The sequence below is a fragment of the Nicotiana attenuata genome, chromosome 7 (assembly GCF_001879085.1).
Source record: "Nicotiana attenuata strain UT chromosome 7, NIATTr2, whole genome shotgun sequence".
Lineage (NCBI taxonomy): Eukaryota > Viridiplantae > Streptophyta > Magnoliopsida > Solanales > Solanaceae > Nicotiana > Nicotiana attenuata.
Window position 1 is genome coordinate 2,177,380 of NC_031995.1, and position 15,100 is coordinate 2,192,479.

The 15,100-nt window shown below is 39.6% G+C and overlaps 1 protein-coding gene across 1 annotated transcript; it reads left to right on the forward strand.

The window, feature by feature from the left end:
• LOC109229774 lies at positions 9,953 to 11,314 on the forward strand. Its single transcript, XM_019395328.1, has 3 exons — positions 9,953 to 10,269; positions 10,429 to 10,574; positions 10,731 to 11,314. Exons 1-3 carry the CDS (start codon positions 9,953 to 9,955, stop codon positions 11,312 to 11,314), a joined length of 1,047 nt encoding a protein of 348 aa, XP_019250873.1.

Genomic DNA, 15,100 nt, shown 5'->3' on the forward strand with positions numbered 1-15,100 from the left:
TTGCTTAAGAAGCTTGCTTGGCTTGGGCCTATGATGTGATTCATGATGGGTTTGATTCTATTCACAATGATCTTGGTTACTGTTTTGTAAATAGTATTACAAAGACCAATGGGTCTGAAGCTTTTCAGCATTGAGGCTTGGGGAACTTTTGGGATTAGACAAACAAGAGTTTGGTTCATGGTGCTGTCCATGGAGGAGGTATTGAAGCATTTCATGCAGAATTGTGAGACAGACTCTCCTACTATGTCCCAGTATTTTTGGTAAAAGAAGGGGTGGAGACCATCTGGGCCAGGTGACTTAAATGGTTTATTGGAGAAGACAGCCTTTTTTATTTCAGCCATTTGTGGGGGTCTGTCCATGAATGTTTTGTGGCTTTGGAGCAGGGTGGGTTCCAAGGTGGAGTGATTGGTGACTTCCCAAGGTACATGAGTGAGAGATGTGGTGTAAAGCTTGGTAAAGAAATCTACAATGGTGGACTGGATTTCCTGGGGACCAGTGATCCAGTTTCCATTGTCTTCTTTTAGGGAGAGGGTCCTATTTCTCCTTCTTATATTCAGAGTAGAAGTGTGGAAAAAATTTGTGCTGGCATCTCCCTCATTGAGCCAGTTGATCCTGGATTTCATTTTCCAGAAGTCCTCCTCATTTTTGAGGATGAGGTTTAGCTCATCATTCAGCTCAGACTCAAGGTTTTGAAGAAATCTGCTGAATTGATAGCTATTAGACCTTTGGATGCCATTGATTCTGGCAAGGAGTCTGTTTTTTTGGTGGAAAATGTTGCCAAACACTTCCTTATTCCATTTGGTTGCTAGCTTTTGAAATTCATCTATGGAGTGGAGCAGACCTGGGTGGTCTTGGAAGGCTTGGCTTATGATGTTAGGGAAGGATGGGTGGCTAGCCCACATTGTTTCAAATCTGAAGGGCCTGGATGGTTTATTGTTTGGGGGCCCTTCCATTTGGATTTTTAAAGGGCAGTGATCAGAGTGGGTCCTAGGTAAGTGAAGTACACTAGCCTCAGGGTGTTGCTTGATCCAGCCTTCATTCGCAAAACACCTATCAATCCTTTCCAGGATTAGGGTATTACAGCTGGTGTATCTTTTATTAGTTCAAGTGTATTTACTACCTTTGTAACCCAAGTCAATAAGATTACACTTATTTATGCAATTCCAGAATTGGTTGCTACGGTTTAAGTTTATAGGGTTTCCCGCAAACTTATCCCTAGCTTTCAAGACTTCATTGAAGTCTCCCCCAATGAACCAGTTATGCCTGGTTGTTCTAGCTATAGTTGTTAGCTGCTCCCATAGGAGCTTTCTTTCAGAGATAAGGTTACTTGCGTAAATAGCAGAGAAAAGCCACGGAGGATGGTCAGGTTTTACCTTCACCATAGCATGTATTCATTGGGGTGTTGTGGCCACTTCCTCCACAGCTACTAGCTCTTCTTTCCACATGAACACAATGCCCCCTGATAAGCCTACCGCTGGAGACTGGATGATCATCTCAAAATCCAGAGCTTGAGCCAGCGCTTGATGGTTGGCCATCTTGGTTTCTAGCAGCACCAACATTGCCGGCTTATGCAACCTAACCATTTCAAGACAGTGTCTTTTAAACTCAGCGCCGTTGCCCCCCTAACATTCCATATGATGTAATTCATTAATGGGGGGGGAGGGGCTGTGGGTGATGGGGTAGATCCCTCCTGGGGACTTAGTGGGCTTGGCATGTTGGGCACTCAAGGGGGTGGTGATTTCCTTTTCAGGTTCAGGATGGGGGTTAAGTTCAACAGGTGTTTCAACTGATCTTGTGTGTGGGCTAGGACTAAGCTCATTCCACATTTGGACATCACCTTGGGACACAAGACCACCATTACTTCGCTCACTTGAGTACTGAACTCGATCGATCTCACTGAGTCTAGCAACATCGAGTCCGTTGTTGGTGGTAGGTAGCTTTGCTCCGGCTCTTTTGAAGCATCCTTCTCCTTGAGAATCTCCAGTGCTGTGGTGATTTCTCGATGGATGTTCTGTAGTGGGGGTGAGGGTGGTGTTTTCTTCGCATGTGCTGTCTTGTGGATTTGTGGAATGGGGAGTTGAGTGAAAGAAGGCTCTGCCGTTGGATCCTCCTTCATCAAGTCCGGGAAGAAGGGAAGTGATTAAAAGATTTGGAGAATATTGTTGTTTAGGGTTTGTGGGTCTGTGATTGGGGCTGGGCTGTCGTTGTTGGCCATCGACTGCCATAGCATTGGTCCAAATGCCGTCAGGGCCTTGTTGAGGGCTTTCACTGTGACTCTCGCAAGGTGTGCCGGGTTCTGCACAATTAAGGTGACTTTCTTGCTGTCGATTGTGAATTCGTAAGAGAGTCCATGTCCCTGCAATGCCACCTCCAACCAGGAGGCCGGTTGGTGGTCCGGTGGTAATGGGTGGGTGGTGATTGTGGCTGTGGTCGGATTTTTTGCCATTTTTGTGCTTTTTGGCTTTGCTAGTTTGGGAAAGGATTGAAGTGGGGAGAGACGACTGATTTCCCATCATAAATCTCCCTAGTGTCACATCGTGGAAAGTGGACAGGCTTCCCTGTTTTGGGATTAGGGTTTTTGGTCGGTCATTAATTGTGGATGTAACAGAGGTGACCCTTGGGGTCTTTTCGATTGTTGAAGGGGGAAGTTGCAGACAGGGCACTCGATTGCCATATCTGTCGCTTGGGTTTTCTCCATTAGAGGCGTTCACAGTAGATGTGGTAGGGGAAGCATAGACTTTGGGGCCTAAGGTTTCCAGTTCATTTGATTGCATGCGGATGGCCCCATTGGGCACGCTACCTGAGGTAATAATTGGTGCCTCAGTAGTTGGACTGGATCCCACTGGTGGTTTGGGCTGGTGGGTGCTAATTGTGGGGTCTTTAGAATTGAGCCCCGCTTTCCTTTTAGAGCCCGTGTTGTGCAGCTCTGTTAGACTTGGGGTAGGCACGTGCCTTGGCATTTTTGGGCCGCTGGTGGTTATTTTTGTTGGGCCTTGTTGCCTCTTTGGAAGTTTTTGGGTACTGTTTATCTGATTTTTAACGTTGTAATTAAAAGCTTTGGGTTGGGGGGGCTTACCTGAAAGGTCATCAGACTTATTTACCTGGCTTTCCTCTGCCTGCATATTGTTGTGTTGTTTAATAGGCTGACCTTCCGCATCTGGAGATGTTTTTAGCTGTCCATGCTTCCGTCTTCTTGGGAATGTTACTGTCTTCCATTGGCTCTCCTCTGGTGGGGAGTCCTTTTGATGGTGTTGCTGAGAATCATTGGCTGCTACTGGTTGACGTTGACTATATGTACATCTTATGGATGTGTGTCCTATCCTCCCACAACTTGTACATAGTGTTCCTCACTTCAGCACAGTTCAGTTGGATGATGATTTGACATATGATGTGGAGCCAGTGGCTATTTTGGGTCGTCAGGTTCGAAAGTTGAGGTAAAAGGATATAGCTTTAGTGAAGGTGCAGTGGAGAGGTCGGCCCGTGGAGGAGGCTACTTGGGAGACCGAGCGGGAGATGCGGAGCAGATATTCTCACTTGTTTAAGACTCCAGGTATGTTTCTTGACCCGCTCGAGGACGAGCGTTTGTTTTAGTTGGGGAGGATGTGATGACCCGGCCCGTCGTCACGTGAGTTACCGCCCCGTTTTCCCCATATTATGTTTCTCTATGCTTCATTATCGGTATTTGAGGTGATCAAGTTGAATTGGATTGGTTTTAGATGGAAATGAGACACTTAGTCTCTTTAAGGAAAGCTTGTTTTGGAAAAGTCAACTGGAAGTTGACTATTGAGTTAGAGGGCTCGGATGTGATTTTCGGTGATTCGGTTAGCTTCGGGGGATGATTTGTGACTTAAGAGCGCGATTGAAAGTGATTTTGGAGGTCCGGTGTGGAATTAGGCTTGAATTGGCGAAGTTAGTATTTTGGCAAATTCCGGTTGGTGGGTGAGATTTTGGTCCGGGGGTCGGAATGGAATTCCGAGAGTTGCAGTAGTTCCGTTAGGTGATTTTGGATGTGTGCGCAAAATTTCAGGTCATTCGGAGATGTTTTGGTTGGGTTTTTGATCGAATGCGTATTTTGGAAGTTTTAAAGGAAACTTAGGCTTGAATCCGATGTGATTTAATGGTTTTAGCGTTGTTTGATGTGTTCTGAGGATGGGAACAAGTTTGAATGGGGTTTTAGGATGTGTTGGTGTTTTTGGTTGAGGTCCCGGGGGCCTCGGGGTGATTTCGGGTGGTTAAACGGAAGAAATTGAAGTTGGAAATTGCAAGTTCTTGGTTGCAGCAGGTATTTCCGCATCTGCGGAAAGGAGACCGCAGATGCGGCTGCGCGGAAGCAGAGAAGGCATCGCAGGTGCGGAAGAGGGTGAGGCTGAGCAGTTTCCGCAGAAGCGGAAAGGTATTCGCAAAAGCGGATCCGCATGAGCGGAAAAGTCACCGTAGAAGCGGTTTGGGTCTGGGGGTGAAGTTCCGCAGAAGCGGGAATATGAGTCGCAGAAGCGGCCTCTGAGATTTAATGAGATTCCGCTTAAGCGGACAAGGACCGCAGAAGCGGTCACGCGGAAGCGGGCGTGGGACCGCAGAAGCGGAAACCCCTGAAGGCCAGTAGGAGTTTAATATCATTTTCATCCGCGAGGGTTATGTATTTTCCTCTATTGTTGAGCAAGCTTGAGAGCTTTTGACGGGGTTTTAGAGAGTTTTGACTGGGAATCGAATGGAGGTAAGTCCTATGGCCTAGAAACATCATTTTATTGAAGAATCAACCTTTAATTCTTGGAAAAATTGGGTAAAAAAATTTGAAGAACTAGGGCTTGGTTTTTTAAATGAAAATTTGGGATTTGAGGGGACATTTGGGCTCCGATTTTGCTAAATTTGATATGTATAGACTCGTGGCGAGACGAGGAATCCGGAGATATGAATTTTATAATTTTTCGAGAAGTGGGCCCAGGGCTCGGGTTTTGCCAACTTCATGATTTTCGACGTTTTTCGAGTATTTTCGATTGGGTTATGTTTCTTTGGCCTACTGTAATGTATTCCTTATGGTTTTGATCAGATTCGACGCGCGAGGAGGTCGATTCGAGGGGAAAGGGCTTGGCGAGCTAGACTTTTGGCCGGCTAGAGGTGAGTAATGATTTTAAATGACGTCCTGAGGGTTTGAAACTCCGGATTTGCACAACTTGGTGCTGTGTTGAGATGAGACACACGTTCATGGCGAGCGCGGGGTCATTTACTATTGGGGATTGTGACTTGGTCCAATCCGGAGGATATTTTACCGCGTATTAACTATGACTTGTTGTTTTACACTGTGATTTGGGCTATTTGCCATATTTGGGGGCTTATTGCCGACTGTTTGAACTCCTTATGAACTATCATCACTGTTTTCCTCACTGTTTGAAATATTATTTGAACTCAGTCCATGTGATTTACACTGTTTCATTAACTCAGCTATATTTACTCAAACTTAGAGTTTTAACTAATATTTGGACTATTGTTTGAGCTGAGTATTATTGTTTTACTGATGTCCGAGGGGTCTTTTGACTATTTTTGGACTGATTGAGGTCGAGGGCCTTATGTGAGGGCATGATGAGTGATGTGAGGAGGCTTTCAGGCCTCGAGTGTATTGTGAGCAGGCTTTCAGGCCTCGTATTGATATGGTTCAGGCTTTTAGGCCTTGTTGATAGCGCTTGGGCTGTAGGAGCCCCTTCGGAGTCTGCACACCCACAGTGAGCGCGGGTACCCATCTAGAGCGGTTAACTTTTAGACAGTGGTAACAATGACACTGTTATGCGCGTTTTGGTCAGGTAACAATGACTGACCAATCAGGTAACAATGACTGATCAGTGGTAACAATGGCACTGTAATACGCGTTTTGGTCAGGTAATAATGGCTGACCGGTCAGGAAACAATGACAGACCAGGAACAAAAATCATGCCCGAGGGGCAGTGTTCTGAGCATCTCTTACTGGTTGAGCATAATTGATTTAATTGTTTTCAAAGAGAATTTCTTGCTATATTTCACTCGTTTTACTATTTTATCTAGTTTTTACTGCTTGAGATAGCATTACTTGTGCCTTTACGGGATTTTATGTTCTCAGTCGTTATTTATTTTTTTATTACTCACTGGGTCGGAGTACTCACATTACTCCCTGCACCATGTGTGCAGATACAGGCATAGCTGAGTTCGTTCCTGAGTGCTGATTCCTTCCAGACCAGGCGGACCCGGAGAGACGAGATAGCTGTCGACGTCCACAACTCCGTTTCTTCCTTATCATCAGTATTTCATTTATCTTCGGACTATGTTCTTAGACACAGACTTGTAGTATTTCATTTAAACTCTGTAGTAGCTCATGACTTGTGACACCCCGATCATCGGGCTGAGTTTGGGATGGTTTTCCCCGTTATGTTACGTTTTATTTCCGCACTTATGATTATTCAGTAACTATGATTTAGACCCGTTTATGCTAAGAAATTATTAAAAGAAGTGTTAATGTTCTGTTGGCTGGCCTTGTCTTCACGAGGGGCGCCATCACGACCGGGCTGGGAATTGGGTCGTGTCCCAACTTTTTCTAGAGTGACTTTGTCGTAGAATTCCGTTGGGAGTTGAGGTAGTCTTATCCAGATGGCAGTAGAAGTAAGCGTGGCTTCCTGTGGAACAAACTTTGGTTCCCATTTTCGGACAGAAAGAAAGTGGCCAGATATAAACCATGGGCCAAGATGCAGTGCCTTCACCATACTCTCCTCTAAATTAAATTTCACTATGAAGAAGTTCCATCCTAGGTCAATCAAGATTAACTGTTCGGATGGCTTCCATAGTTCAATTAATTTAGAGCGTAGCATGTGATGAGGCATTTTTCTTTTGAAGACTTTGATAATTACTGAGAATTTCCATGGCTGGTATAATCTCTCTTTTTCTTCTGGTGATAGAGGAATTGAACCTTCTATATGTTTACCCTTGCACCCTTCTGGGGTGGACTGGTGTTCCATGTCGTAGTAATTTCCTTGGTTGCATGCCTGTTTGTCTAGGAGTATTTCCTTATAGGATTGCTTTGGTGATTCTACTTCCATCTGAGTTAGTTTGTCCGGTGGTTCCGCCGGGAGAGGTGGTCTGATTAGTGGTGGTTCCATGGGCTACAGTAGTGCTAACACTGAAATGTCTTTTTGCTAATTTACTAACACAAAAATAACGTCTAAATCTAAAAAGAACTGAAAGTAGACGAAGTTACTAATGTAATTTTCATGTGTTGTTATTTTTCTTTTTCAAATTTATTATATTATATAGTTCAAATAAGGAAGAATTTAATATTCCAACAAAGTTGATTTGAAGTCCTAAATATTAGAGAAATAATCAATGGTTATTCCTAAATATTAGGAAAATAACGAAATAACTATTTTATCTAATGTAAAATTAATTTTTAGAGGGTAGAAAAGGCGAACGATATTTCGCTAAGGGCCTTCATGCTTTTAATATAGTATAAATAGATAGATATAGATATAGATTTTACATATTTTATATATATACTGACTATTTTTGTTTAAGCGGTTAGGTGAATGATTATTTAAGTTAATAATTTTTTTTAAAAAAAATAGAGTAGGGGATCTTCTAGATTTGAAGTTTCCACATTCCAAGGACAAATCTCTTTAATTTACTCTTTATCTAAATGAAAAGCAATACGAGGAGAAATTGGGTCCTGACTGACAACAATAAATTCTGATGAGACATTAAAAGCTCAAAATCTGCTACAGTAGTAGGAGTATTCAACTCTCAATTAAAACGAAAATGGCTTTTCATCCTAATAGTAATAAATACCTTTAATGGAAAAACGACTAGCACTCATAAAAGGGAAATTTTCAGATACAAATCCGGAGATCTCTAGAAGTTTTTTATCAAACTTAACTTTTATCTCACATATTTGTGGACCCATATCTTACACATTTTGGTCCACAAAATTTTGGGACCCACACAATTGTAAGACAGAAAAAGAGCCTCACACAACTGTGTCAGTTATGTGAGGCACAAAATAAAAATTTTCATTCAGTTGCATCGTACATTTGGATCACAATGTGCTAAATTGGGCCTTTTGAATAAGCCCACTATTACCATAGCTTCTATCAGATTCAAGCCCATATTTGTGTGCTAGAGGCAGTTTTTGAATGAGGTCATTTTCATAAATCACTATAGTTTAGAGTCTAATAATTATAATTTGCTTAGTTACCATTCATAGCTACTGTTCAATTGTTACTAACTTGTATAAGTTGTTTTCAAACGCGCAATGAATACAGCATGTGTCAACTGTATTTATTTGCGCAACGAATACAACATGTATCAATTGTATCGCTTCCAGAAAGATAGAGTTATCACACAAAGGCGCTCGAACAGTTGAGCGGCCGCCGGCCAGCAACTTCCGTATACAGATATAGATTCATTCTTCGTACCTGGTCCAGCCTCACAACCCTTCGCGAGGCAAGTGGGCAAGTAGCGAGCAGGAGCAGTGTTGGGCTTTGTGGTCGTTAACGGGAACAAATGAAGAGGAGCACAGCACCCTCCGCACTCGATTGGCTAATCAAAGTCAATGCAGCCAGCTTCTTTTGAATGGGTCACCAATAGAACCGTCGGTCCCCTCTACTTTATTTGACAAGGACGAAGAATACCACTCTATCAATAACAAGAAAAAAGTAGCAATTTTGTTTCAAATGGTTTGAGCATCCGTAAGCACATTTGTATTCGTAATTTCAACGAATACAATATGTATCAACTGTAACCAAGGAGAAATACAACGGTGTATACAAAGGATACAAACTGTATCGATTATATTTGTTGCGCAACGAATACAACTAAGGCAAAATGCAGAAAATAAAATGTTCTTGTTGAGATTCCAACTCAAGACCTTCACGAGTTAAGTGCTCTAACCAACTAAGCTATGAGAGCTTGTTACTCTCTTGTTTCACTTCAAAATAATTAATCTCTTATTTCATAAATTTGCTATAAAATTCAAATATAGCTACAAATGATAAATTTGCGGAAAGTATAGCTACGAATGATAAATACAGTATAAATATTTGATGTGTCGCGTAATTTTCCCTTATATAAATAGCCGGCCATATTTATTGTTTACTTTATCTAGCCATATACATAGATATACATTAATTATACATATATAATACATAAATTATATATATATATATATAATTTATATATATATATATATATATATATATATATATATATATATATATTATATCTTCACTAACTATTGTTAGTTTAAGAGGTTGGGTGAGCGGCTATTTCGGTTAATTTTTCTTTTTGAATCTTAAGAAGATAAATTTATGTTATTATCGAATTTGAAAAGAAATTCATACTATTATAAAAAATATATCAGCATGCGGTTTATAAGAATTAGTTTAGCGACTAATAAAATTAATTTATATGAAACTTAATAAAATTGAGTGACTTTTTAGTTAACAAAAAATAGTTTAATGACTTCAAATCCAGTAACTTTTTTCATTATGAACAATAAAATAAAATAGGAATGTATTTTTTTTTCCTTCGTTTTGAGCTCGTGAGCGATGTTTGACAAATTAAGTCTCTTTTCTTTAAATTTTGCTTTCTTTTCCAAAGTCATGTCTTAGGTCCAAAGAGCTTAAGTAAACCGAAAATTGATTTGAAATGGAATGCTGCATTGATAGACTACATTGTTGGAGATAATCCTGGGTATAATGCTATGAGGCGTTATATTGCTTAACAATGGCTAGATGTTGCTGAGCCAGATTTATTTCTTCATGATGAAGGATATTATGAGATAAAATTTCAAACACTAACAGATATGCATCAAGTGTTATATGATGGTCCGCTCACTATCAGAAATAGACTAATAATCCTCAAGCCATGGTCTCCCAATTTTGATTTAAGTAAAGAGTTCCTAACTGATATACTTCTGTGGGTGATTTTTCCTAAGTTACCAATGAGCTGCTGGGGTAGTGAAGCTTTAAGCAAAATTGCTTGTGCAATTGGTAAACCTCTGTTTGCTGATAAATGCACCACTAAGCAAACACGAATCTTTTATGCAAGGATGTTGATTGAAGTAAATGTTACAAGAGCTATGCCTACTGAGATTACTATGTTGGATCCTAGAGGCAGGGGATTTCAGCAAGAATTGGTGTATAAGTGGAAGCCAAATTACTGTGACAAATGCCAGGTCATTGGTCATGTGTGTCCTAATCAACAAGGTCCAAGCGAGCAGAAGGAAGAGCAGCCAAAGAGAAGAAGAGAAACAAAAAAGTAACATACGAATGGAGAACTAAAGGTCTTGTACTTCCTACAGCTGGGAATACAGAAAATATGCAGAAAGAAAGGTGACAATGGAAAAAATGTGAATCAACCTGGTCTAGTCTAAGAGAAAACCCAACCTTGCTTACTAGTGGAGACTCGGTAGCTCAGCTACAATCAACCTGAAGTAGGTGCAGGGAACATTGTGACAAGTGCAGTGGACAAAGGCAAAAAGCAAGTACCAGATTTGAGCCTTGAAAATTTTCCTATGTTAACACCTATGACTAGCAGAAATGGATCCAAAATTATAGCAGCAGGTACCAGTGGAACTTGTACCTTACCTCATGATAGAGGTGGGGGAATTAAACTCAATCAATGACTTGGTTACCATGGAATGCCAGGGGTATTAATAAGTGGTACAAGAGGAAGGAGATTAAAAACTACTTGAAGATAAGAAAACATCAAGCTTGCAGGTATCATTGAAACAAGAGTCAAAGAACACAAAGCTAAAAGAGTTAGCTGCCACATTGCCCTTGGCTGGGAGATACTCAATAATTATAATGATGCAGTAAATGGAAGAATATGGGTGATATGGGATCCAAACTACTACTCAGTCAATTTAATCAAGGCAGAAGCACAAGTTATTCATTGTTCTGTTAGAGATATTATGAAGGATCAAGAATGTGTAGTATCAGTAGTCTATGGCTTTAACACAGTAGAAAGAAGGAAGCAACTATGGGAGAGCTTAATAGAGATAGGACAAATGACTTCCATACCATGGTTGATTGGAGGAGATTTTAATCCTCTCCTACAATTACAAGATAGGATACATGGTAATCCAATTACCATGGCTGAAATTCAAGACTTCAGTAAATGTATTCAAGACTTAAGGCTTAGTGAACTGGCTTGGGAAGGTGATTATTATACATGGTATAATAAGCAAGAAGGGAGTGACAGAATATGGAGCAGAATTGATAGGATATTTGGCAACTATGAATGGATGATGCAATGGGGGCATATAACTACTGTATATGAGATGCCTTTTATATCTATCTGATCATGCTCCTATGAGCCTAACCCTAACTGATAATCAAGGAAACAAGAAGACTCCATTCAGATTTTTCAATGTGGGCAGAACATGAGAGATTTCTAAGCAATGTCCAGCAAGTATGGCAGCAAAGAGTCCACATGAAGAGTATGCAGAATATTTGGTTAAAGCTCAAAGCACTAAGGTCAGTACCGAGAAAGCTTAATGTTGAGGAGTTCAAGTTCATAAGACAAAAGATTGAGAAAGCCAGAATTGATCTTGAAAGGGTTCAAAGAAGCATTACTACTAATTGCTCTGATGAACTATTGTTAGAGGATAAGGGACTGGTACAAAATTTAAAAAAATATGGGATATGATTGAAGAGGGAGTTTTGAAACAGAAAGCCAGAACAAAATGGATAAAGCTAGGAGATTCCAATACAAAATACTTCACAACCGTTATGAAAGAAAGGAGTCAAAGAAAGCAAATACCGGAGCTTAATTTTATTACTGGAAGCAGGTTAACTGACTCAGAGAGCATCAAAATGGAGATTGTAGAATTTTAAAAATCATTGATGGGAACTGCTGCTCGTTCACTTCCCGCTATAGATAAAATGGTGATGCAAAGGGGACCAAAGCTTAATCAGCAGCAAAGAATTAACCTATGTAAAGATGTGACTGTGGAAGAGATTTATGAAGGATTATGCTTTATTGGAGAAGACAAGGCGCCTGGCGTTGATGGATACAATGCATGTTTCTTTAAAAAGGCTTGGTCAATTATCAAAGATGAAGTTACTGAAATTGTCTTGGAGTTCTTTGCTACTGGAAAACTATACAGAGCTATAAACTGTACAACCATTACCTTGGCTCCTAAGAATAATAGGCCAAAAACTGTGAAGGAATTCAGGCCAATTGCTTGTTGCACTGTGTTATACAAATTGATCTCTAAAATTCTAGCATCAAGAATACAAGGAATAATCAATACAATTATCAATGAAGCCCAGGCAGGATTTATACCTGGGAGGAGGATTGTAGATAACATAATTCTGGAACATGAGTTGGTAAAGGCCTATTCTAGAAAGAACATCTCTCCCTGTTGCATGATAAAGATTGATTTGCAGAAAGCCTATGATTCTGTTGAATGGCCATATGTGTAGCAAGTTATGAAAGAATCGGGATTTCCTCAGTTGTTCATCTCTTGGGTCATGGAGTGCATTCAAACAGTCAACTATTCTATATTGTTAATGGTGAGCCAAAAGAGCCAAGCCATTCAATGCTGCTAAGGGTTTGAGGAAGGGTGATCCAATGTCACCTTTCTTGTTTGCTATATCAATGGAATACTTGAGCAGGAACCTGGATAACCTCAAGATGGTGAAAGAGTTTAAGTATCACCCTAGATGTGCCAAACTAGGGATCACACACCTAAGTTTTGTTGATGATTTACTGTTATTTGCTAGAGGAGATTTGAAATCAATACAAGCAATGCAACAGAAATTCTGTAGTTCACTCAAGTTTTTGGGCTACAAGCAAATCTCAACAAGAGTGAAGCCTACTTTGGAGGGGTTACTACAGACAATAGACAACAAATTCTACAGTATTTGGGCCTTTCTGCTGGAGAATTACTTTTCAAATACCTAGATGTACCTTAGTCTACCAAGAAGCTAAGTGTTCCTTAGTGGCAACCTCTTATTGACAAAATGAATGCCAGAATTACTTCTTGGATTGCGAAGACCTTGTTTTATGCTGGGAGGGTGCAGTTAGTTCAAAGTGTGCTGTTTAGTATACAAGTTTTCTGGGCGCAATTGTTTAATAATATTACCAACAAAAGTGGTCAAGGTTGTAGAGGGATTATGCAGGTCTTATATATGGTCGGGGGTGAAATCACAAAGAAGGCATTGGTTGCATGGGATAAAGTATTTTTACCTAAAGCTGGGGGTGGTCTCAATATCACCAATCTGAAGTTATGGAACAAAGCATCCATCGTGAAAATCTGTTGGGACTTAGCACAGAAACAAGACAAACTCGATGGATTCATACATATTATATCAAAAGACAGCAGATTAATACAATGCCAATACCATAGCAAGCTTGCTGGATGGTGAGAAAAGTGATAGAGGCAAATGAGATCCTGGCAAACAGATAATTTGAGCAAACTCACAAAAGAAGCTTGATTAGACAAATCTACTTATATTTGCTTGGAGATTACAGCAAGGTGGAATGGAAGAGCTTAATGTTCAATAATACAGCAAGACCAAAAGCAAGGTTTACAATGTTGCTTATGATGAATGGAAGATTGATGACTTGTGATAGACTGAGCAAGTGGGGGATTAATGTTGATAAAATAAAAGATCACTTATTCATGCAGTGTGAATACACCAAGCAAATTTTGAGTAAACTCTGCCACCGGATACAAACACAATACTTGGGACCTATAGATTGGCAGCAATTCACACAGTGGGCAATTCAATATGCTAGAGGGAAATCACAACGAGCACAGATCTTCAAAGTCGTGTATGCAGAAGCACTTCATCAAATATGGATTGAAAGGAACAGTCGAATTTTTGAGCAAAAGAATCGAGTGTGGGAGCAGATTGTGAAGGAAGTAGCTTATGTTTGTAGTGTTCGGGTAACTCCTAGGAATAAGTCTTTTTTACATAGCTTATGTTTTTAGGAAGTGGAGTATGATATGTCCAGAGATTGATAGCAAGCTGTGTTAGTTCTGCTATGACTTTGTAATTGGTACTTGGTGGTTAGTAAAATCAGTTAGTTACCAAAAAAAATGAAAATTAATTTGAAACCATTGGCGCTGAAATTTGAAATATTGGCTGGGCCACGTTGGAAAAAGCAACAGATATCTGTCTACGTATGAGAAGCATAGGCTCCGCCTTGTTGAAAAAATGTTTATCATTGTCCAATCATAGGTGGGTAAGGAGCAAAGAAAATTAAACGTTGCAAAAACTAAAAATTTAAATTAAGAAGACTAGAAAATGGTACAGTCACGCCTCTTTATAGTAATATTCTTATATAACAGTCATTCACTATAAAAGTTAAGTTTTTCTCGAAACCGATTTTTATTTTGTTTTATAATATATATCCTTTATAACAACATTTCAGTAGTCAACAAATATCGGAACAAACGAAACTGTTATAGAGAGGTTTGACTGTAATATACTTTGTCAGTGCTTTTTACAATAGGATTTGTCAATGTTATACATATATTCTATGCATTATACATTGTTTAAGTAATTTTAATGTGGACTATATATCATAAATTAATGATAAGTTAGGTACAAAAAAATCAACTAAAAAATGGAAGGTAAGTCGGACGAGCATTTTCTCCAATTTCTAACGCTTGTAAAGTTAAAGAACAGACACACTCGATATTTTGCATTAGTTCGCTTTCTCCCTCATAGTTTGAACATATGTTCATAAGTTTCTTTACTTATATTTTGTGTTTTCTTCCCAAACTAAGTACTTTCTTTATATTTTTGTCTATTTTACCGTCTTTTTTGCTAAACAAAGTAAATTTTCAACGAAGAAAATACTTCGATTTATGGTGATTAATAAGTGTTTACCCTCAAAATCGGATAACAATTAAATTTATACGCGGTTCTGAGGATACGTGACATAACTTGATACAAATTAAGAAAATAGATTAATATTGAAATTGATGATAAGAAAATAAATGCAAACCAAACAAATTGAGCAGCTTTAGCCTTTGAGTTTGATCACCCTCGAGCCAAAAAATGCTTCAACTAATATTAGGACAGAACAACAAGATGATAAGAACTAGAAATGATTAGTATATTGCTTTCTT

Coding starts and splice junctions, on each gene's coding strand:
- LOC109229774 (XM_019395328.1), top strand. CDS start 9,953: ATGAGCTGCTGGGGTAGTGAAGCTTTAAGCAAAATTGCTTGTGCAATT. Junction 10,270..10,428: donor AGAAGAAGAGAAACAAAAAA/GTAACATACGAA, acceptor TCGGTAGCTCAG/CTACAATCAACCTGAAGTAG. Junction 10,575..10,730: donor ATCCAAAATTATAGCAGCAG/GTACCAGTGGAA, acceptor TCAAGCTTGCAG/GTATCATTGAAACAAGAGTC.